This window comes from Stegodyphus dumicola, chromosome 8 (genome assembly GCF_044657685.1).
Source record: "Stegodyphus dumicola isolate Sdum_Otavi_A_Nest chromosome 8, ASM4465768v1".
Taxonomy (NCBI): domain Eukaryota; kingdom Metazoa; phylum Arthropoda; class Arachnida; order Araneae; family Eresidae; genus Stegodyphus; species Stegodyphus dumicola.
The window spans coordinates 156,123,591-156,147,275 of NC_140775.1; the positions used below are offsets into that span (position 1 = coordinate 156,123,591).

At 32.3% G+C, this 23,685-nt stretch overlaps 1 protein-coding gene across 4 annotated transcripts in view; it reads right to left on the minus strand.

Annotated features, from left to right (window-relative positions):
* The window catches only part of LOC118180813 (epoxide hydrolase 1-like), a 52,842-nt gene that overhangs the window by 7,908 nt on the left and 21,249 nt on the right, over positions 1-23,685 (minus strand). For 2 of the 4 annotated variants that reach the window (XM_085823066.1, XM_085823065.1), the window contains exons 4-5: positions 19,977-20,145; positions 5,614-5,845 (exon numbers count right to left, since the gene is read on the minus strand). In XM_085823066.1, the coding sequence (XP_085679192.1) occupies positions 5,614-5,845; positions 19,977-20,145 (401 nt within the window). Of the gene's footprint in view, positions 1-5,613; positions 5,846-16,187; positions 16,321-19,976; positions 20,146-23,685 lie in introns of those variants that run through there. The other 2 variants (XM_085823068.1, XM_085823067.1) reach the window with 2 other exon arrangements.

Here is a 23,685-nt window from a genome sequence, read left to right on the forward strand (position 1 = left end):
CAGGTCTTGTTTTATCTTTTAAAAATAGTGGTTCAGCGAGATCCACACCTGTTAATTCGAATACAGTAGCGTCTTCTACTCGGTCTTCATGAAGAAAGTAGCTTCCAGCTCTGGATGAGTCACAGTAAATCATCTACATCGAACATATTTCAAGATAACCCGTCGAATCGTTTTGCGATTTTGCTAATTCCAATAATTTTCTCGAAGGTGATTAATTAATATCTGTACCCCCCCGGATGTGCAGGCACTTCATGTTTACATGCTATGAGCATATACACAGTTCTATGCTTTGATGACATTATAATTTGGTAATCGAAAATTTTTCTCGTCTTTTCCGCTGAAGATCTGTGTTCCTATTTTCATTTATCCCTTTTCGTCAAGAACTGGAGGAACAGATTTTAATCATTTATCATTTATTCCATTAAAAAATTTTTGTTGGACACTTTTTAAAACGATAACTAACTATAAAAGAAATCATCTTGACTGATTTCTTTTACGGTTAGTTCATCAGAGCATGATAACGTTTTAAATTTCAGATTAAAGTAAAATCTAAAAATCCAAGATGTTATTCTAATGAGGTTTCCATACGATGAAATGCTGTGGGAAATTTTTTTCAGTTTGTACAATTATATGAGTTTTCATTACGCTTTTTCTCCTTTCTTGACTTATGTCTTCATGATTATAAACCAATTTTGATTTTAACTACTTTTCTTGATTTTTGTTTAGCCTGTTCGGGTCCTCCCACCATCTAACTTCCAAACGTTTTTTGGCGGTACAACGTTTTCATGTAAGGTCAGCTGGATTATCTATTACAGATATATGTTTGCATGCATTTGGATCTGTCAATTTCCTAATTTCCTTAACTCTGTTTTCTACAAAAATAGTCTATATCTTTTCTATTTGTATCCGCATCAAAAATGTCCTAGAATTTGTTCAAAAATGCATTTAACGTTTCATCATTGTATTTCATCAAACACAGAAAAGCATAATCTGGCTCCTGTCATGGCTGCTATTAACCCCAGACGAGGAATCGTGATAGACTTAACAGGAGCTATTCTAGACGTCGATGCCAATAGATAAGTTTCAGTTCTAAAGAAAACTACATTCGCATTATTACTGGCATTACAAAAAGTGTAAATGCTACAGACCTTTTATTGTTTTTGCTGGAATGCATTCATCGTAGCAAGGAAATTTCTTTTAGGGAAAAAAATCTTTATATCAATTCGTAAAGTTTCCTTTTATGATTTCCCAAGAAATTCCTATTTTCCATAGATTCTACAACAGTATTTTAGGATACAAGAGAACAGGACTCACAAATCCAGCAAGATCAAATATTTTTTGTATTACAGCAAAAATTGTTCCTTCGTTACTCCATTCATTTTGAAATCGTTGACCAAGTCAGATTCAAAGTTACAGGACAGCTTAACAGGAGCTATTCTAGACGTCGATGCCAATATATAAGTTTCAGTTCTCAAGAAAACTACATTCGCATTATTACTGGCATTACAAAAAGTGTGAATGCTACAGACCTTTTATTGTTTTTGCTGGAATGCATTCATCGTAGCAAGGAAATTTCTTTTAGGGAAAAAATCTTTATATCAATTCGTAAAGTTTCCTTTTATGATTTCCCAAGAAATTCCTATTTTCCATAGATTCTGCAACAGTATTTTAGGATACAAGAGAACAGGACTCACAAATCCAGCAAGATCAAATATTTTTTGTATTACAGCAAAAATTGTTCCTTCGTTACTTCATTCATTTTGAAATCGTTGACCAAGTCAGATTCAAAGTTAATTTGTATTTCTGACAGTTCCACAGCAGGCCAAATACGAGTGAAACAGTTTGTTGTTCTAAGTCATCTTCGGTACGTAACCAGCGTCGAAGATTAAACTTTCCTTTATACATTAATTCTGGAGATTTTTCGATGAACTGAATCATCTCTGATTCATTATTAAAACTGGCAACGATTTTATCTACGCAGATGCTATCCAGGAATTTAGATATCATTTCCGTTTCATAATGAAAATCTTTCCTGTACTTTTGTAGATGGAATTCTACAATAGCTGTCAAAAGGAAAAGACTATTGTTGACGCCAAACACTACTCTAAAATGAAGAAATTTTTCATAAAAAGTATTGAAGCCATTCTCTGTTTTAAGGATTTACATTGATTTGTAAATAAGCGTTTTCGATATATGTTATAGTAGAAAATTTATCTTCACGAAATCTCAACAGAAGAGAAGGAATTAGTTCTATTAAATTTGAATCGAACTCCAAACCGTCTCTAAATTAGTGAATTTAGAGAGAAAGACGATTTTGCTCGCGCTAGAAGCATCAACACTGTTTGAGTTATCGTTGAGCTATTTTCTTTTATTACCGGTTTATAAACTTAACCGTATGAAAAAAACAAAGTTTTTGAAAGAAATTTATGGGTGGTAGATTCTTGTCAGTAAATCTCTTTCCTCTCTTGTCTTCTTTGTAGCCGGATCGTTTATTCCGATAAAATCAAGTCTCCATAATTGTGCGATAGCTACATCAGCATCAAGCATAATTGTTACTCTTATTGTAGAATTAGCATCAACATCTGCGTAGAGAATCTTTCACATCAAAGTCAACCTTATTTATGTTCGAACAGGTACCAGCCCGCACGACAAACGTAAATTTTTCTATTAAAGAGCTTTCCCGTAAATTATGCTCTATTAATAGATCTATTTTTAACGATTTATCCTTTCCAAGGATCTGTCATAATAATGCCATTGACAAAAAGCCACATGTGATCCTAGAATAGGGATGTGGGAAAAATTTCCTGCTGCTTGAGGTCTTTACAATTGCAGTGATAATCACCATTTAGCCTGCTTAAATATACCCTGCATTTAAATTCTTTCTCGGAATGTTCTTTGCCACCATATAAATTATGAAAAATATTCTACGCCTTAATTTTTTGGTACTGAATTTCCCTTACTACACATTTGCTGAAATAAGATCGCTGTGAGTCCAAATCGATAAGAACACCAATTATTTTCCTTCCATTTGTACTCCATAATCTCCCATATAACGTTTGTTAAAGGCCTTCACATGTACGTACATGTTCGATTACTTAATGCTGCATCACTAATCAGTTTCACACCTGAAGTATTTCTTTTTTGTTGTTTATGTCCCTTTAATTTTTCTGCACAATTTCTGCCCTTATAGTTGCCACAATTATTTTTACATTTGCATTCTCGAGGCCTATGCCCAAATTTAAATTTAAAAAAAATAAAAATAAAAAACAATTTCTTCGACAGTAATTTTCTCTTATCATCTTAAGTTATTTCTAATGCAGTTCCACATACTCGTGGATTATTTCTCTTTCCACAGAAAAAACAGACATTTTATTTCACGGAGTCTCTGCAGGAATATTTTGCGTTTCATTAGCAAATGGAGAGGTAGAATATTTGATTTAAATCGAATTGAAATCGAAATCTTGTTTCTCTAAATAGAGATTTTGTAACTTTACCTCATGCTTCAGATTAGTTCATTAAAGCAAACAGTTTATTTAGTGATTTACTAGTTTCACTTAAGCCTACGCTTCTTTCCCATACTCGAATAATATCTTCAGGTGAACAAGATTCAACGACGGGGCATTAAATACATGTGTATTTATCAGACGTGAAGTCTTAAAATATCATCTCAGGCATCATTCACAAAGATATAGCGAGCAATTTTAATAATATAAATTTTATTTTTGTAACTAATTGCCAAATGGAATATATTTTTTTACTGACACATTTTTTTCCTACAAGGCCTGTATAGAAATTTAAAGTTTATTTTCACTAAATGGTGTCATGTAACCAGAAGTGTCATACTGCGAATCTCCCTTACTTGACTCATTCTTTAAACTAGAACAATGGATCTATGTGCAGGAATTAAAGAGTTATTTGATCGTGCGAATATTTTAAAACAAACTTTATACAATAAACATCTAACAATATAACATCTTTAAAAAAATCAAAAGAACCAACATGCACATGACTGTGGTCTATATATTGGTTTATAATTTTGTGATTAGCGCTACAGAGCGAGTTCACACGCTTTTAAAACGATTTCAATAAAGAATTTTTTAAAAAAGCAAATATTTTGGATGAAACATTTCTGGCAACAGCTGATTATTTAAAATGAACAACGTCGTTCACTATTTTTAAAGTTATTTTTCTTTAAAAATGGTGCATGTAAATAACCTGTGAATTAAAGAATATGGTTTTGCGCTTTTCGAAGAGAAATATTCCTATTCCATTATTTAAATTCATGATATAAAAATTTCTAAGTATAAAACGAACACCCAAAAAAATGTATACTGTTTCGAATGTTTCTAAAATTAAATCGTTGCTAACAAGAGAAAATCCGTCGATGCAGAAATGAATTGAAAAATTTTTAAATACAGCTTTAGCAACAATAAACACAACAATGCATTAAGATTTACAACATTAAAAAGATATAAAACAATGTTCACCAGCATTTGCGAAGGCATGGTGCTCAACGCAGGGCTATTTGTAGAATTCTGTATAAATAGTGTTTAGCAGGAGATAAATGGAAATACATTGCGACTCTTTATGAAGCATGGATTTACCTAAATGACTGCAAAAAAGGACTTATTTATCATCGAAAATAAAGAGCAAAAAATGTAAAAACCTGGTTCCACTAATGTAAAGAAAGTTTCAGAAAGGAATTTAGGATTCTCGCAGTATTCTCTTACAGTGGGAAATTAAAAGTAAGAAAAAAATGTTCATATCAACTCAACATACTATCAAGAGAAAGTTTTACGGCTAATATTTGCAGAAAAATTTATATTTCTTTATCTGAATGACTTGAAACTTCATCAAGACAAAACAACAATTCATACTTCGGAAAGTGGCATTACATTATTTGAAAAAATGAAGACTGGTACAGGTATTGCATATATATATATATATATATTTTCAACTTATTCGTACGAAGTCCGCTGAAGTTTCGCCTATAGGGTATTGTCTCTGTGATCTCTTGAAAAAGGCTCTTTCTGAGTGAAAACTCACCACGATTGATGGAATCTAGAAAGTAGTGGAAAATAATGGAAATTAATAACCCCTGTAAATTTTGATAGAAGCCCTTCTATTATGGAATAAATTTTAAGAAAAGCTCTTCTATTAGGGAATAAACTTTAAGAAAAGCCCTTTTATTATGGAATAAGTTTTACGAAAAGCCCTTCTATTATAGAATCAGTTTTACAAAAATGCCCTTCTATTATGGAATCAGTTTTACAAAAATGCCCTTCTATTATGAAATTTATTTTACGGAAAAACTTTCTGTTATGGAAATGACGATGCAGACGTGTAGTCCAGAAAAAAAAAATCAGATCGAAGATTTAAAAACTACTCTTTACATTTTAAGCATTAACTACAAGGCCCCGAAACCATTCTAAAAATGTATACCTTCTGTATCTTTTGATGATTAATGTAGATGTCATAATACAGGAAGAAAATTAGAGTGGAATTCTGCATAAGGAACATAAAATGTGGCGTCGGAAATGTCCCTTATTATTATATTAATACATTTTATTAAATAGCAATTTATGGATTTGCTGAAATAAAAATTGCAATTACCTCTCATGTATCCTGGTCCACATATCTTTTAAATTGGCTTTCTCGAATCTGGCAGCAGCTGTGAAATTATTATTTATCCAATACATCATAACGTTAGTCAACAACTCGTCCATTGAGAAATTCTTGGTCAGACCACCATCCGGTAATTTAAGGTATTCGCGATTCACGCAGAAGGGAACCTTTTCCAAAAGGTAGGCTGCCATACCAGCTGGACTGTCAGACATGGCGCAACCTGGGAAAAGTAATTTACTGAGGTAAGCTAGCTTTCAAAAAGCAGAAGGCCCAAACAATTAATTCCATGTTGTTTAAATTTTAGATAGGGTACTCTTTGAACAATAACCCATACATAGATGTGTTTCAAAACATATGAGACGAACTTTAATTCGTGGTAAAAGCAAACCAAAACAATCTTTTTTTTTTTTTTTTTTTTTTTTCCGAAAAGGAGGTTTACAGAATGTACGATCGAAATTGAAACATAAAGATACTAGGGGGCGCCTGACGGTTGAAGTCGTGGAGATGAGGCGCAAACAAAAGAATGTCACAGAAGATGAAAGAATAGCGTTTTTCGAAAGTTATTTTTCATCTTCTGTGCCATTCTTTTTGACGAAAAATTGCAATTGAATAATAACGACCAGTACATAATGTCGGTGAAAGGATTGGTGGACTTCCTCAAACATACCACATATATCTCACATAGCTGCAGCACTGATGAAGAGTGTTGCATCTAATGAAAAGTGTTGCATCATATCCAAGCCCATACTCATTGATGAGGCTCTTGAGATGTCTCTAAAGAAATTTAGACACCGCAGATTAGGTGAACTTGGGAGATACAGAAAACACAGAACTGTACAAGACTGTACAAGACACGGAAAATTGTCTTATATATCAATAACGGAATAGATATATCACAGAGAAAATGCAGAGCTAGACCACAGAGTCAAAAATATTCTTTCATCATGTTGATTATTAGAAACTAGTTTTCATGAATCTTTGAAACGAGAAATGCTTCGCTAAATAAAGCTCTACTTTTGTATGAAAACTTTAAAATTGGTCTCTCATGATACTGCAGGTGTTTAGTAAGAAGTATATAGAGTTTAGTAAAAGGTCTTCCACAAAGGCATCTATCTTCCTGCAGATATCCCCCGCATACTTTGCAGCAATTGTATCAACTATTCTTCTGGTATATACCAGCTATAAACCTACTGTATAAAAGCATACCTCGAGAAAATTATGGATTCAGTTTCAGACCACTGCAATAAAGGAAGTCCTTTGAAATCCTTCTGCTTTTACTCAGCAGATAAGGTATGTGGTAGCCAATGTTTGGGACCACCTCATTCAATCTATCGGCCTGGAAACTTGTCATTCAGAGAACTCTTTGCATCCTTTCGAAACTGAGAAAGTACTCCATCGCATTGGAACGTCTTTTATCAAGGGCTTCGAGTAGAATTTTCGACGTTTTTCCGAAGAAAGATATTCTAATTTTTCAGTATAAAAAGACAAAGAAGTACTGAAATCAAGATATTTAACAGTACAGCAAAGCATCATCAAAGTAGAGTATCATTCATAACAAAGGAAAAATTTTAACAATTATTACTTTGTACTTGAAATACAGAGCCAATTAAGACACAATAACACGCCGAATAAATACTAATTCAGAAGTCAAACAACAAAAATCAGCGTTTATTTTCAAAATTTTCACAGGACAAGAATTCTTGTCCAGGCTTTCTTATCTTATCTAATCATTATTTCCTATCTTGTTCATTTGCGGCTTTGCAGCTGAGGATGGTGGTTCGGTAAAACCATCGAAACTAGTACTGTGCAAATTTTGAAAATTAACGCTGATTTTTGTTGTTTGGCTTCTGAATTAGAGAGCTAATTGCTTATAAATAAACCCGTCATTTTAAAAATGAAATCTAAAATTAAATCATCTTTAAAAATTAAAAGATCATTTTAAAAATTAAATCTATGGTTCTAAACAAGAACCCACTTACGCAAAGGGCGATATCATCAGCTTTTAAAATGTCTGTCTGTATTGAAAATATAATAATAAACATGGCACTAAATTAAAAAAAAATAACATTCGTCTTTTACAGTCATGTAAGACCAAATAGAGAATTTTTTATAAAAATAGTTTAACGCTTGAGAAATAGTAATTTGATGAGACCATAGATAAAGTATGGCTGTATTTCAATTATTCTTACTGAAAGCTATTTACTGTCATAAAAGAGAATAAAAAGTTTTGAATACATGGTTTCAAGAGTTGAAATTGTTTTGCTGTTCAAATTGTTTTGATTAGTTTTCTAAAATCAAGAAAACTAATCAAAACTGTTCATCAAAACAATGTACCGTATTTCCTCCCGTATTATACCTTTTTTTATAAATTTTATCTTCCAAAAATCGAGACGGGAAAATTCCGCGAATAATTTAATTTTCGAGTAGTGCAGTTACAGCAAGAACATAACAAATGAAAAGAAATCGTGGATAAATGGCGGGTAACTGTCACAACGTTATATCTTTAACAGAAACCTACTTTCTAACAAAAATACAAAACAATATTAACATTACAAAATCTAATAAAATATCTTCATTTCTACTGCCTTGTAACTCGAATCTCGACTCTTCTTATTGTTGTCTCTGTTATTCCTTAAGCTTCAAATCATCCATAAATAATTAGAGAAGGTGAATGTGCACTTAATTGACTCAGCGTAGTACTAGACTGAATGTTAGTTCGAGTTTGCTTCGCTGTAATGGGTGTTCATGCTATATAAAGCTTTAACCTTCATGCTATATAAAGTTCATGCTATATAAAGCATGGTGTTCATGCTATATAAAGTTTAACAATTGGGAAGGAAAACTTCAGCCTGACTTTTGCGAAGGTTTGTCGTTGTTAGTAAAACAAAAATAATCACTACGCGGACTAATTCCTCGTTCACTGAAAGCAAAAGTTTCAGACCCTGGAGCCAAAAAGCTAGGAGAAAAAATACGCGAGAAAGTAGTCTTAATTCAGTAAATCTCGTTCATTTATCCGCTCAAAATAAAAGGATTTGAAATTCACCAAAGTCTTCTCACCATCTATACCTAAATTCCTAGAAAATATTGACAGAAGATCGGTGTAAAATATATACTCTTTATTTCCGATGAATCTCTTACGTGGCACAGATAGATACCCCGCTTTCGAATTATTAAAAAGAGCACTTCCTAAACATCGGCCAGATCCAATCCAGGCTGTGAAAAAAACAAAGCAAAGACGGAGAAGGAGATTAAGTTTATACAAAATTTAGAAAGGATCTTCTGTATGGAAATTAAGTTGATGATTTGTAGTTAAGAGAAAATGCTACTAGAATGAGCACCTCAAAAATATTATTTATCTGTTAGTGTATTAGTGTGTTAAATTAGTTCTAAAACAAGATGCGCATTTATTACTAAAATGTTTTAAAATATGAAAATGTTAATCTTTTGTTAAATCTTCAGTAAGTAGTCATCGATGCTAATGGCCGTTGAATGATCTGGGTGGTACTTGTTGAAGGTTAGAACGATTGCAGCAGCTTCTATAATTTCCCATCACATGGCACACAAAAAGTTGGAGGATAAATACTACTTTTCCAGACTGGTGTCGGACGCGAAACTCACGAATAAATGCCGCTGTCACTATAGTCTGTCTATCATAAAAAAAGCTTTCGCCAGTTAGTCTGCAGCTGTCTGTTGCCGTAGATACAAGTCTTGACCCATTTTCCGTTGGGGTGGCTTGAAGATTTACCTTTTTTTAAACTTTTTTTTTTTTTTTTTTTTACTGTTACTTAATTCTTTAAAGATGAATTGGCAACACTTGGTTTGTCCCTATTTGAAATACACTAGCCCTGTTACTATAGCGACCACCGCCTGCCAGACACTGTGGCGGGGCTCGTCTCGTAGACAGACAGTATACCGGCGCGCAAAATGGCGGACCGAGGTCCATGTTTCCAAGTTACTGTTGCATGCAAAAAGGCGGATAATGTCCAATGTACCAAGTTGGTGTCGTGCGCAAAGCCGATGGTTCGGTGTTTGTGTATCGGACTTTCCAGTTTCTTAATATTTAGTAAATAATTTAGCAAATAAAATTAAACACTATAATAATGGAAAAGCAAATACGTTTTCACAAAATGAATGTACTGATGATTTATTTATCCAGTGTTGCAACTGAATTTATGGATTCTGAAGAAAAAGAATACTTAATATGTTTAGAACAAGATTTAACCAAGTGGCATCTAAGTTTTTGGACTCTTCCAAAATAAATATCGGAGCGGAAAAAAGAAAAAAAAAAAAAAAAATGAAAGCATGTTCGAACATTAATGTGTTAAAAATTATGTGTTAAAATAATATGGCATTATCAAAACCACTAAGAGTTCTTTTTAAGAAAGATTTCATAGTAACATGCAAAATTTTCGTATAACACTCAATCCATAACATTATTTCTTTCGGTTAAAAATGCGTTTACAATCGGCTGCCTATTCAGACATGCCTTTCTTCCAAAGAATGTTCATTTCTAATTTTTTATTTAAAGTAAAAGATACATAACTGTTGTTTCAAATAACAGTTATCAGTTGTCTTAATATCAGTGTTATAGTCATGAAACACTTCGAAATGCTGCAAGGATTTAAGACTCATTATACTGCAAGAAATCTACAACAATTTAAAATTAACAATATTTTCTAGAACATTTCAGTAATTGAAATTTTGAAACAATAACTGAAAGGGTACTGAAAGAAGCAATAGGTTCACAAAAATCTATTTGCTCGAATCAGAGATTTTACTAATTATATACAAAAATTGAGCAACTAAAAAAAAGTACACTGGGCAAAAAAAAAAGGGGGGCAGTTATATATCTTCCGTTCTACTGGGCCGATTGACAAAATTCAAATTGCTTTTTTTCATGTCTCGAAAGCGCGACTTAGGATATATATTAGATTTATATATAGTATTGTTCTAACATACATATTTTGACACAAAATCGGACTTTTTCTGAAATAACATAAATTTGTTTTGCACATTTCTTTTCTACGACTCAAATTATGCCTAGGTATTAAATTTTGTAAAATTTGGTGCGAAATTCGCGGAGATATTCAAACAATTTTTAAAACGCATTTATAGCATTAGTTTCAGACGTATTCATGTCAAATAAATATTTACATTGGGACATTTAAATTTTCTTTATGTTGAATTCTTTCCTTTATGCCTTGTTTGTCACGTATTTTCTTATTTCAGAAGTCTTTGCAGATTTCATGGCAAATGGCACATAGGCTATAGAAAGAAATAATAACGGACGTGATTTTGAGTAGATGTTTTGTCGCTGACGCTGATGCTTGCTTTGAGAGCCGCTGGTTCCGAGTACAAGTTAATGCCTCACGTTATTACTATTGATAAGTGTTGAAAGTTAGTTGCATTTTTCTCTATCCGATGCAATTAGTCATGTAATTTTGCCCAGAATTTCTGAAATTGTAACTCAGCCACTATCATCTAGTTCCAGCAAGTAGGTGCCAGCAATAAGTTGAGCAACTTGTATTATTTTAAAATCTACAAATTGTGAGGAATAAAATTTTATGTTAACCATCACATTTTAAGCTGCTCACCAAATTTGTTGCTTGCATCCACGGTAAGCATTAAGGAGCGGCATAACATTGGTAAGCATTATAGAGTAAATTTCTAAATGCTAGCAGCTAGGTGCAAGTAGTTTAATTAAACCTTTGACTGCTAATTGCTTTTAGTTGAGCCGCTTCGTGTGAGCAACGAGCGGCCGCAGAATGACTGACCAAATAAATGAGATTTCATTTTTCCTCGTCGCTAAGCGACTAGCAAGGTATAAGGTTTCTGCGAGTGTTGGACATGTACGATAGAAATAATATCTGAACATACACATGAGATGGCAGTAAACAGCCGAAGCCTTCGCCGAGTGGGCATTTGCGTCTACATCGATGGCTTGCGCCAGATGCACACGCGCCCATAGGCCACACCGATGGTTTTTGCTGGACGCACATATGAGCCCATAGCAGTCAAAGGATTAAATAGCTAAATGTTTTTAGTTTTTATGACCTTTTTCAGAGACTCGTTATCATTACGATTTTTTTTTAATGCAACAGACATGAAAATAGTGCAATGCCCTCGCCGGGACTTGAACCTAGACCTCTCGATTACGCGCCGAGTGTGCTACCGCTACATCATGAAGGCATGTAGTAAGGAGGGAGGAAATGCCTTATATCGTTAGCACAGTAATGTTTAAACTGATAACAGAAAATCGAAGTGATGACGCATACCAAAAGTGTTATTCCCATAGCGAAAGAAAAAGTTAGTGAGCATAATTAAAAAAGGACTGATGTTTAATGAAATAATTGGAGAGTTTTTTTTTTTTTTTTTTTTTTTTTTCAAATAGTAGTAATAAACCAATATGCGACTATCAGATTCTCTTCCTCGGAATGCTCTTGATCAATAGCACAATGGACAATGGAAAAAAGGGCTCTCATGTATCACTAATAATTCATATGGCAATAATTGAAATAATCCAATTCAACTCACAAGATGCTGAAATATATTTATCTCATTTTACTTTTCCCAACGTACAAGTCAGTAATAATAGATTTCTTATAAAAAAGAGAACATTTATAAATTTAGTAGCAAAACTATCAAAGTTACCGTGCGTTTATTTTGCAGATAAAACTAAAAATCTGTGTTATAATATTCTACCTAAAGTGTTTGGCTTGGTGCTATGCATGTGGAAGTATCCAACTTCTTCATACAAATCTTTTAGCAGCTTTCTAAGAGGAAATACTGTCTTATACTCGACGGAACTTATGAGGAAGGGAAAGATGGAAATCAGTAGCCCCTTTATAAAGTCCCAAGACTGGGGTAAGAAGAAATAACAGTTGACATGTAAGCCCAGTACCCCGACAAGAAAAAAAAAAAAAAAAAAAAAAAGGGTCAATGAGAAATATACAAGTAAAATGAAATATAAAATTAAAAATTTCAGTTTTTTACATGTAATTGACTGGTAGCTTTGCAAACTATACAGATATCCTACTTTATAGATATCGGATCTTTTTTACATATTCATTCCTTATTCAGATTTATTATTATTTTACACACCATGCCCACAAACGTCCTTGTGTGGTCGCCTTTTGCCAGCCGTTAGGATGTACTTCCAGTTATTAAAAAATGTTTTAAATAATACAAATATTCATATTTTTAAATTTTAAAATGTCAGTTTTGTAAAAACTACGAACTCCAACTTTTTATAATCCTCATTTGAATTTTGTGACCAAAATTGGCCACGCATTTAGTTTCAACGCTTCATCCTATATACAGGAGTCATATATAAATTAAAAATTGATATTTTATGGTCAAATGACGAACATTGAAATTCAAAATATCATGAAATGTAATGATCAACGTAGTTTTTTTTTTTTTTTTTTCGAAAATATCTAGTTTTAGTCGTAAAAATCTAATTTTACAGCATTGGTGTTCTAGAAAAGAAATGCAGACATACAACTCGTGCATGACAACTCGTAGTCGTAAAAAGTCGTAAAAATCTAATTACGTCGTAAAAATTAGTCGTAAAACTAAATTAGTCGTAAAAATCTAATTTTACAGCATTGGTGTTCTAGAAAAGAAATGCAGACATACAACTCGTGCATGACAACTAATAACATTAAATAACATTATTTATATAAATGAACAACTACAAAAAAAAAAAAAAAAATCTGAAAGTTTTCAGATTTTATATTAGGCCCAAAGGGGCGTTTTATAACATTTTTCTGTTACCTTTATTAAATATTACGTTTTTCGCACTTAAACTAAAATTCAATTCAACAGCAATATCACAAAATATTTAAAAAGAGCAAGAGCATATGTTTAGAATTTCCGATACGCAGTCTGGATAATTCCAAATTTGGGCTTCCAGATGCCCATATTTAGTGGAGGATTACGTTATTCGAAATTTGATATCTGTAGGTAACGTTGTTTTTTTCATAATGCGAAGAACATACATACATTCATGGAGATTCTTCATTATTTAATTTCTTTAAATATAATGCAGGGTTCTAATATTTGGTGGCAGCAATTTGAAAAGGGAAATGCCGTTTTATAGTGAACCACACAAAAAGCCAAAACGAAATTATGACCCTTCTGTGCAAATTCTGCCTTTTGTTAATTCTTTTGTATGGTTACTAAATTATGATTCTAAAATAATAAATGTGCATGAGATCTTTAAGAACATATTTTTAGCACTTAAATGCTTTTACATTACACGAGTGGAAATCCTTTCAGCATACCAAATGTTACAATAGCATAAATTAATAAATATTTGTTATGTACTAGTAAAGACAATTACAAAATAAATGTTAAAGAAAAAATAACCTCGAATTATTCTGATATATCTTTAAACGAAAACTGATAAAATAAGTCCTAAGTTTTGAAATTAAATATGTCTGTTAATTTGTGCCGCAAGGGAATCAAACGTTTTGCTTTTTAGTTCTAGAATAAATGTAAACTTTACTAACCGTAATTAACGGGAGCGGGACACCGTATAAAGAGTTAGATTTTGTTATTTCCCCGAAATCGATTTTGTAAATTTTAAAATGCCAAAATCTGAATATTTGTGGCATTTAAAATATTTTATAACGGAAAGTATATGTCTCTGACAAACGATTGCAAAAATAAAAACATCGTAAATATTTTTGCGGACAAGGTGATAAGCCTCAGCTGAAGTCAGAATCGATTTCCAATTAAAAAAATAATGATACTACTTGATTTTCATAGCCCCCATTATCAAAATGGCCCCAAGATTATTGCCAAGTTTAAACTGCATGTAGTTTTGTGGCTGCCATACTTCTGCGATTGATTTTAATATGGCATCAAAAGGTTTATCTTTACCAAAGGATTTCCACCGCATGAATTCGGAAAGAAACGACTGCTTTTTTCCTCCATTTAAAAGAGCTTCAGCACAATTTTCCCACATTTGAGTGGGAGGGCCCCTTGTTGGATCAATAAAATTAAATGTGTGATTCAAAGTTAAATGACTGTAACTAGCTTTACCAAACTCGATTGTTTTATAGACTCACCAGCAACCTAAATATATTGTCGACCGTTCCACTGTGTGGTCTGCAATCGTTGATATCAGTGTACTTGCTTCCCGATTTGGAACCTGAACAAGAAAACACTTGCCACTTTCACGGCATAACTCGCCGAATCCACTGCTGTGGAAATTTTGTCGTTATGTCATTGTTCTTTCGCCGCACGAAAAAACTGTCGTCAATTTCAACAATTTTTTCAGGGCTACCTATTCGTCCTTTAGGTTGTCGAAGTAAATCTAGCGAACTAACCTCTCTCATAAAATTGTTCCAGTCAATTGTGGTATTTTGACAGATGCTCAGCTGTTTATCGTACCACTTCAGAACGTTAGTTCCTCTCCCTAACAGTGGATCAAACGCAGCGCTGTTAGAAATAGTGTTGAATCACTAAACCAGTTATCGGATCGAATTTTTTTGTTTACAAGTACTTTTCCAGTTGCACCTCCACATACTTCTGTTTACATGCAGTTTCATTTCGTGGACATTTTCGCATATTCGATTGTGAGGCAATATATCCTTTTCCGAGAAAAACGATACGGTATCTTCCTCATTCTTCGGTAAATTAAAAATTGTCAAACCTTTTTTTTTAGAATGTTTAAACTGAAAAAAGTCTATGATATTACGTGGTTCGTCAAATTCGGCAAATAGGAGTTGAAAGTGAAAGTATCGTTTTTTACACCATTTAGCAACATTTCTTGACAATGTTTAAATTGAAAAAAGACTATACGTAAAGTAATTAACCAAAAATTTAATTTTTTAATTCGATATTATGTTACATTTTTTATGGAAACAAACAGAAAATTATATTCTCAATAGGTGATATTCCGATTTTATAAAATTCGCAAGGCTCTTGCATTTCATCTTACACAAATGCTGATTAAGTCAATATATATCAAGTTAATATTTTACTTATCAAGTTATAAGTTGATTAAGTCAATATATATAAAGTTAATATTATGATATCAAGTTAATATTTTACTCGCATGAGAAACCTATGCGAGTAAAATTTTAACTTGAATGTTGAAAGAATCTGTAATGTGCAACGGCAACATACAAATAAAAAATTCTTAAGAAAGCAATTAGATTTAATAATTTGCAAGCACCTCAATTGGTTTCTCAACTCATGTAGTAAATGCTGACAGGAAAAAAAAATCTGGCAGAATAGTAATTTTAATGCAGAGAAAATGTGTAGTCTACAGTACCAATATAAACATAAAATGTTGACAAAAGTGCATTAATCTAATTCATAAACCTTTGTAAACATTAGTGAAATATTATATCAGTTAGGATCCAGAGCTACAGTCATAAATTCATGATCTTTGAAAGAATTGCTTCTCCATTTCTGCTATTTCACGCTATGTAACCCATACCATTGACTTTTTTCTTTATGCAGTACCATTTATTTATTTGAAATATGAATCACACCGGAGACTGTATTATTGAATAATGTGTAAAAACTAATAAAAATATAGGCTTTACCTGGATGGATAGTACCTCGCTATGAGAGACGCGATGTGTGATACCCAGTCCCCGCCTTGAACATAGAATTTAGAGTGTCCTAAACGCTCCATCAAGGTCAAGAATATTCTCGCAGCTGCTCTCGCATTGAAATCTAAATAAAAAAAATGCTTATTTAGATGTAAAAGATGTATCCTCTTGCCACATAGTACTATACTGACACACAGATTTAATATGCAAATCAAACTCTACATTCTGACGTATTAGTATACCACCGATTCTTTGTCTAGCCAAATCATGAAACTGTAACTTATGTAACGAACCTGTAATGGCAAAAATTATAAGTTTTTGACCGCTCAACGATCTGTCTCAGATTGTTTTGATTGCTCCCATTTTCAAAAATACTGCTTGGAAACGTAAGCATTGACCAACCGAGCGCATCCACGCTACATACGTTTTTTCCTCTTCTCCTTTCTGAATCGTATTAACCAAGATGCTGATGTCACTGTCAAAGCTAGAAATAATAAGTTGTAACGATTATTTTAATTTCCCAACAGTTTTAATGTTTGAATAGCTTTCCTTCATTCTCTTGTTTCCCACCTACAATTCCCTGCCAGAATGAGTTCTCAGGATCGCGTCTTATGTAAATGAGGTAGAATCATTATTTAAGGGGAAGTCTGGGTCACTTCCATAGAAGAGGGTGTTCTGCCTTCTGTTAAAAGATAAAGAAAGGCGCTAAGAAGATAAAGATAAAGGAAAGATAAAGAACACGCTCTACCTGTTAACATCGTGTTCTGCCCTCTGGCCACGTTGTTGCTTTAAGCCAAATCTTACTATATTCGGCGATATTGTTATGCTTCTGCTAGTAATCGCCGGTGACGCTTAATTAATGGCCAACTCAGTTAGTTATTTCTGTAGAGCTTCGGCTAGTTTTTAGTTAGTCATTTTTAGTTTCTTATTTTCTATCTTAAGTTAAAGCCCAATTGGCGGCTTCTACGAAGCCCGAGAGGGATCAAGTGTGACTATTCTTGAGTTAACTAAAAGGGTATTTTAACTCTTCTTTAGTTATTACAGCATTTTAGAAGTCAGCGAATAGTCGCTACACACTTCCCAAGTATTCTAGTTGCCAAAGACAACTAAATATAACTAGAATCTTATAAACTAAAGCAAAGCTGTAAAATAATAATTAAAGCAGGCACCTCATGCTTAAAGCTCATTCATTTCATATCGTTTTAAAACTAACATCAAAACATTTTGCAAAATGGAAATCATAATAATAAGGCTTATAACATACTACTGACAGCATTACTGGAACTTAAAATGTAAAAAAAATGTAAAAAAAAAATATTACCCGTTTACGAAAATAAAAGTCTTAGGATTCCATTTTAAAATGCTTTAAAAATCGTTGCAATTTTTAGCTTCAACCAAAAAGAATAATTTCAAAATAAATAAAAATCTGAAAGCTTTCATATTTTACATTACGCCCAAAGAAGCATTTCTTTAACGTTTTGTGTGCTACCTTTATTTATTAAATATCATGTTCTTTGCACTTAAACCATAAAATTAAATTCAATAGCAATCTCGCAAAATAATTTTAAAATGGGCAAAGCTTTAGAATTTCCGATACACAGTTTCGCGCGTTGGAGATATTTTTTCCCCCGTACAGTGTTTATTGTCATTGCTCTCTTTGAAAACGTTGAGTTTGTTAATCAAAAATTCGTTACAGTGTTAAAAAATATAAAATAGATAATAAAACAAATTTCCAAAAATTTTAAGGTTTCCAGATGACCATATTTGGTAGAAAATTACATTATTCAGAATTTGATGGCTCTAGGTACCCCCGTTTCATCCCAATGCGAGAAATATACATACATTTATGGACATTATTCATTATTTAATTTCTTTAAATGTAACACAGGGTGATAATATTTGGTAGCAACAATTTGAAAAGTGAACCGGCATTTATAGTGAACAACCAAAGCAAAATGTTAAAACGAAATTAATAGTCCTTCAAGGCAAATTGCTCCTTTGGACTAATAAACACTTTGACATTTTTCATTGTTTACTTACTGAAGTAGTTTTTATGTGTGTGTTAACAGTTTGTATAAACTTTGGAAATAAACATGCCAGAAAGGCAAACGAATTATCTTTGGTTTTTTACAATTCCAAGAAAATTTTGCTGGTGAAAATAGCTGGAGAAAATCCGGACTCATCAATCTACATCCCAAATATAAATAGAATAAAGAAATGAAAAAAATGTGTGGCAATATATAACCCTATGTAAACGTAAATATTGATCAACTGAATGCGACCACGTCATACACATTTTTTTCTTTTCTAATATAAGATTGCACTACATTTGGTGTAGCACATAACTTACATTAAAAGTAATAGATGTTAAAATACCATGAAATTAAATTTTAAAATATTTGTTGAAACACGTTTAACCATTTTAAAAGAAGCAATATACCGTATATAAGAAAGTGGAAAGTTTTTATTTACTACAGAGAGCAAAATTTATCTTCCCTAATTAAAACTTTTGGTGTGAGCTAACATAAATTAAATGCAGCAAAATTAAATCTCTAAGAATGCCATTGACAAGCAGACGCAAAGAAAAAAGGGATTGTTTTTGTGAAATGAGATTTGTGGATTCAAATACCACTTAAATTTAAAATTGCTGCATTGTAGGGATTAAAAAGACTCAAGAAGAATATTGAACTTCTTCATGTCAACCACTTGTCATTGACAACCATTTCTGGAACATCAATATTGATCACCAATTCACTAAAAAATCACTTCCACAAAAGATTAAAATTTGGTACGGTGTGTAGGAATATTACACAAGCTTTGCTATATAATGAGCATTACAACACTCTATTGCTCATTCCCAGTTTCGCCAAGATTTTAGGCAGAACAACTGAATAAATCCTAAAGAAAATATAGGTATAAAATAAAAATGAATTATTTTTAGAGTGACGAGTGCACTATTCTTATTGTTCTAGAACAAATTATAAATTTTGGAACATTTTGTGTAATAATGTTTACAAGGAAAGGGTATTTATTTATCCTAATTACGGTTTTATGCAAAAAATTGGGAATACTATGCACTGTTTTATTAAGTTGAAATTTTCAATCAGCCCTACCTGACAGTAACATCTTTAAAAACACAATTTATCAACAGATTGCGAATATTGCAAGCTACAGCTCATCATAGCAAGTGCATTTGGAAGTTGGTAGTAATGCCCGTCTTGTAACATATATTTCCAAGGCGTTGTATTGAAGAATGAGACCTATTTTGTGAATCCAAGATGCTGACTTAACATCTCTTGGACCATGTCCAGTTGTATTCATTGCTGTATACGAGAAAAGCGTCTGCTTACTTTGAATATAGATGACTTTAAATGTCGCACTTTAATAAAAAGTAGGTAACTGAAGACTTCATAATAGGAAAACTCAAAATTTTTTCTCGCGTGATGAGATAGCGTCTATCTCAAACATCGTTACATTCAGTACAGGCTTGGGACATTTTGATCTACTGTCTGAGTTACGTGGAACATCTCCCATACAGAACACTAAAAAAGAACTTTCTGATCTTTCCTCTACCTATTTATGCTAAACAAAAACCTTCCCATCCACAGCAAATAATTTCTATATCCCTCCTAATAAGATTAACTGAAACCTGGAAGACTTTGTTGCAATAATTGGTAACAGCGTATCATACAAGAATTAAGAAAGAATTTGTTCCATATTTTTTTTTAATTTGTTTAAACGAGATAAAGTCCCAGACAGCAAAAGATAAATGACAGATACCTTTCTTGGTCGGTGATTCAGAGAAGCCAAATCCCGGAATGGAAGGGCATACAACTTCGAAAACATAATTGTAATCCAATCTTGGGGTCGTCAACATAGGAACAATCTTGTAGAACTCCGTAAAAGATCCAGGCCAACCATGGATAAGAAGAAGAGGAATGACCTCCACCTGAAAAATACAACTCACTAGAATCAAAACAGAGTATTTGTCAGTTATTTTGCTAAATTTTGCATTCTGTTTTCAGACTTTGTTTTTTAACAGTGTTCTTACTGTATCCTTTATGTCAAATTCAAATGCATGAAATCATCTTCGTTCTGCAACGGTGGGAAATTCTCCTGCGAAAGAAGAGAGCTTGGAAATTGTACATTTTCAGGATGGATGTTACAACCTCGAAATGATATACTCAAACTGCAATAAAGAGCTCACAGTAAAGAGCAGCTAAGGTTTTTTTTTTTTTTCAATCATGTGAACCAAAAGGGATTAAAAAATAAATTAGATGTCATATAAATGAAGTGAGATCCGTAGAAAAGTTTACTGTTTAGTATATATTAAATATAATAATAATTAATAAATAATTAAACATTTAACAAGTATAATAAAACTTCATTTTATTATGTATCTTTGCAGAACACCAAACTAAAAATTCAGTTTTATCGGTTACTTAAAATGCATAATTTAATTAAACAAATAAATACCTCTCTCATACTGAAAGTTGATGAGAAAACTGGAAAGGTTCAATAAAGACTGAGAGCAACTGTTTTAAACTACCATGAGAGTAATTTGTTTTCCATTTTATAGATAACAAGACTACTTTTGTAGTTTCTTGCAACAACAAAAATCTATCACAGTTTTGCAGTTTTCTTAAATACGCATTACTCAAACAATAACTCAAAACCTTATGGAAAATTAGAATTGTCACGCAAGCAGTGGCTCAGCATCTTAAAGGAAACTAACATTCTCAAGCCAAAGTCGTTTCAGAGTTCAGTGGTTTGCATTCATTTGGCAATAAAAGAAACAAAGAAATTTTTTAAAATCTTGATTTTTAATTCTCAATCTGAAGAAATTGCTTTTTTTTATTTGAAAATTTGATTTGAAGAAACATTTTTTACTTCCTTGTACAAAGTAAAAAGGAAGTATTGTAATCGCACAAAAGTTTCGGGTATCATATTTTAACGAAAATATCCATTTTGACCGCTATTGAATGCAATTTAACGATGTTTTTGCATGACATCGTACGCAAGGACAGAATAAAGGACTCTTTTCCCTATAAAAAAATATAAAACTGATTTTAAATGAATTCTGAAGAGATTTTTCCCGTGGCGTCTGTACGTATGTACGTACGTACGTATCTTGCATAACTCAAAAACGAGTAGCCTCAGAACTTTGAAATTTTGTGTATATAAGACTGCTTTAACATGTAGATGTGTACCTCCTATTATTTTTGCAATCGGCCGCACAAAAAGTATATAAATATATATATATATCGACTCTGTTACTCAACTCAGTAAGCTCAGTTTCTTTATTCTTGTATGTTTGTAAACTGTGCACTTTTGCTTTAAAAATGATTGATTTATGTTGTTCTGGTTAAGATTTTTATGCCTTTAGTTAACCTGCATGCAATAATTGTGCAGTTATCAACAATTTAAAAGTTTTTTAAGTACGGCTAAGCCTAATTTTTTATTACTAGGGCAGTCATGTTTGTTTACATTTGAAACTTAGCAGAATAGCTGATTTGTTGCCAATATAGAGAAACTAAGCTTCGCAACAACAAAGTAACGTTTTCTTTTATTATTGCGAAAGAAATTATGCTTAATTCATTCTGGAATTATCATTTGAATTATTAGCTTGTTTTTGCATTGAAACTGCAATTTTAATTGTAATTTTTTTTAATTGTTTTAACTATACTTGCTGTTTTATGTTTTTATATATCTTTCAAATTTTAATGAAAATATTTTGAATTTTTATGTATTTTTCCCTTGCCGCGAAGTGAGAACTAAATTAATTAGTAGCGCGTGCGCATTAGGTAAGCGGCGCTGAATTCTCTGCGAAAAACTCGTTCTTGTTTAATTTCTTTTATACATGGTTTTTGATTTATTACAGTATTTGAATAGAACTTGTTGTAATTCTTCAGTTGATATAATTTTTGTGCACTCTGGGTTACAAAATGAATGAGATGTTACGCAGTTAAGTGAACCTAGCGCCAAAGTGTCGCTATGATAAATAAATATAGTGAACTTTAAAGAGTGCAATTATTGCATTGTGGTTTATGCGCTATCCACGAAGTAGATTTAATTTAAAATTCGTTAACTGTTAATTCAATATGTTTAAATGAAATGCAGAAAAATTTCGTATAATTTAATATTCCGTACAAGGAAGTCATGTGGTATACACATCAGATTTTTAATTTTATTCTGTGTACTAGAAATAAATTGTTTAATGGTTATTTTAAATGAATAACAAGCTTTTGCACATTAATATTTTCAGTCTCTTCTGGTTTCATATGCACGAACTTTTCTATCCGAAAGAATAAGTTAACTAGTTACGAAATAAGGGTGAAATAAGATAGGAAAATAAGGTAAATTGTAGATAAGACTGATCAGAATTTTCTGAATGCTGCTTAACAAAACTGATTTTTGTTTCCGAACTGCTGATGAACGGAGTTCAAATGACCGAATGGAGAATAGCAGATAATTAGTAATAAATATCTTGTTGAGGTAGTTTCTAGAATAACAGACGGCTAGATAAGACTACTAACAGACTCAGCTCATATTTAAGCAGCGTTTTATTATATAAATTCTAGTCTAGTTAGATTTATCTGCGTTGATTATTGTCGATCAGGAGCAATTTTATGTTAAACGTTAATTTGTATCGTTAAGTTATCTACATTGTTAAAACCTGTGCACGTCTGTCTGTCTGTTTGCGACAACATTTCCTCCGGAACGGAGGGAAATTGAGTTTCGAAAGAGGTACCTCCAAATTCCAAAAATTCGTGGGAAGCCATTTCGACCATTCTCGTCTTCGTATGCTTAATTCAGTCTTCGTTCCGACTTTAATCAACCGAGGTATTAATTGAAAACTCTAATTTTCGCACTTATTTTTCCGAGTGGTAACATCTTGCGCGCTGGAGATAAAATTGCTTTATTTCGAAAAGTGTTGCCACTGCTCACTTTCAAATTGTAGAATTTCCAAATAAAAAACTTATAAGTTTGTAAACTTTTGTAAATAAAAATAGGATTGCGAAACATTAAACATATTATTAAGGACATACTCTGACGTTGAAGTAAGCACGCGATTGCATGTGACGTCATTGTATATGGAAAACGTTTCGTTAATGTCAGCATTTTAAATAAATAGTTGCTTTTGGCAACTTTTTTGTTTCAGGTTAGGATAAGTGATACGATATGTTATGGTCAGGCTAATTCTTTCATAGATATTGAGAAAAAGCTTTTACATTACATTAAATTAAATTTAAATCATGATATCATACGAATGCGTATTAACCTGAAAGGTTTTGTTTCCTGATTTGGCAACAAAATAATTATTTTCGAACTGGTTGTTGCTTGGAAAGACTGAACTGATTTCATTCATACTGAAATGATTTTATGCATTTTCTTTCCAGGTTTACATGGAAATTATAAATTTTGCTTTGGCCGCACCCCGCTCATAAGTAATTAAATAAACGTTGTAGCTTAATTTTTGCATAGAGGG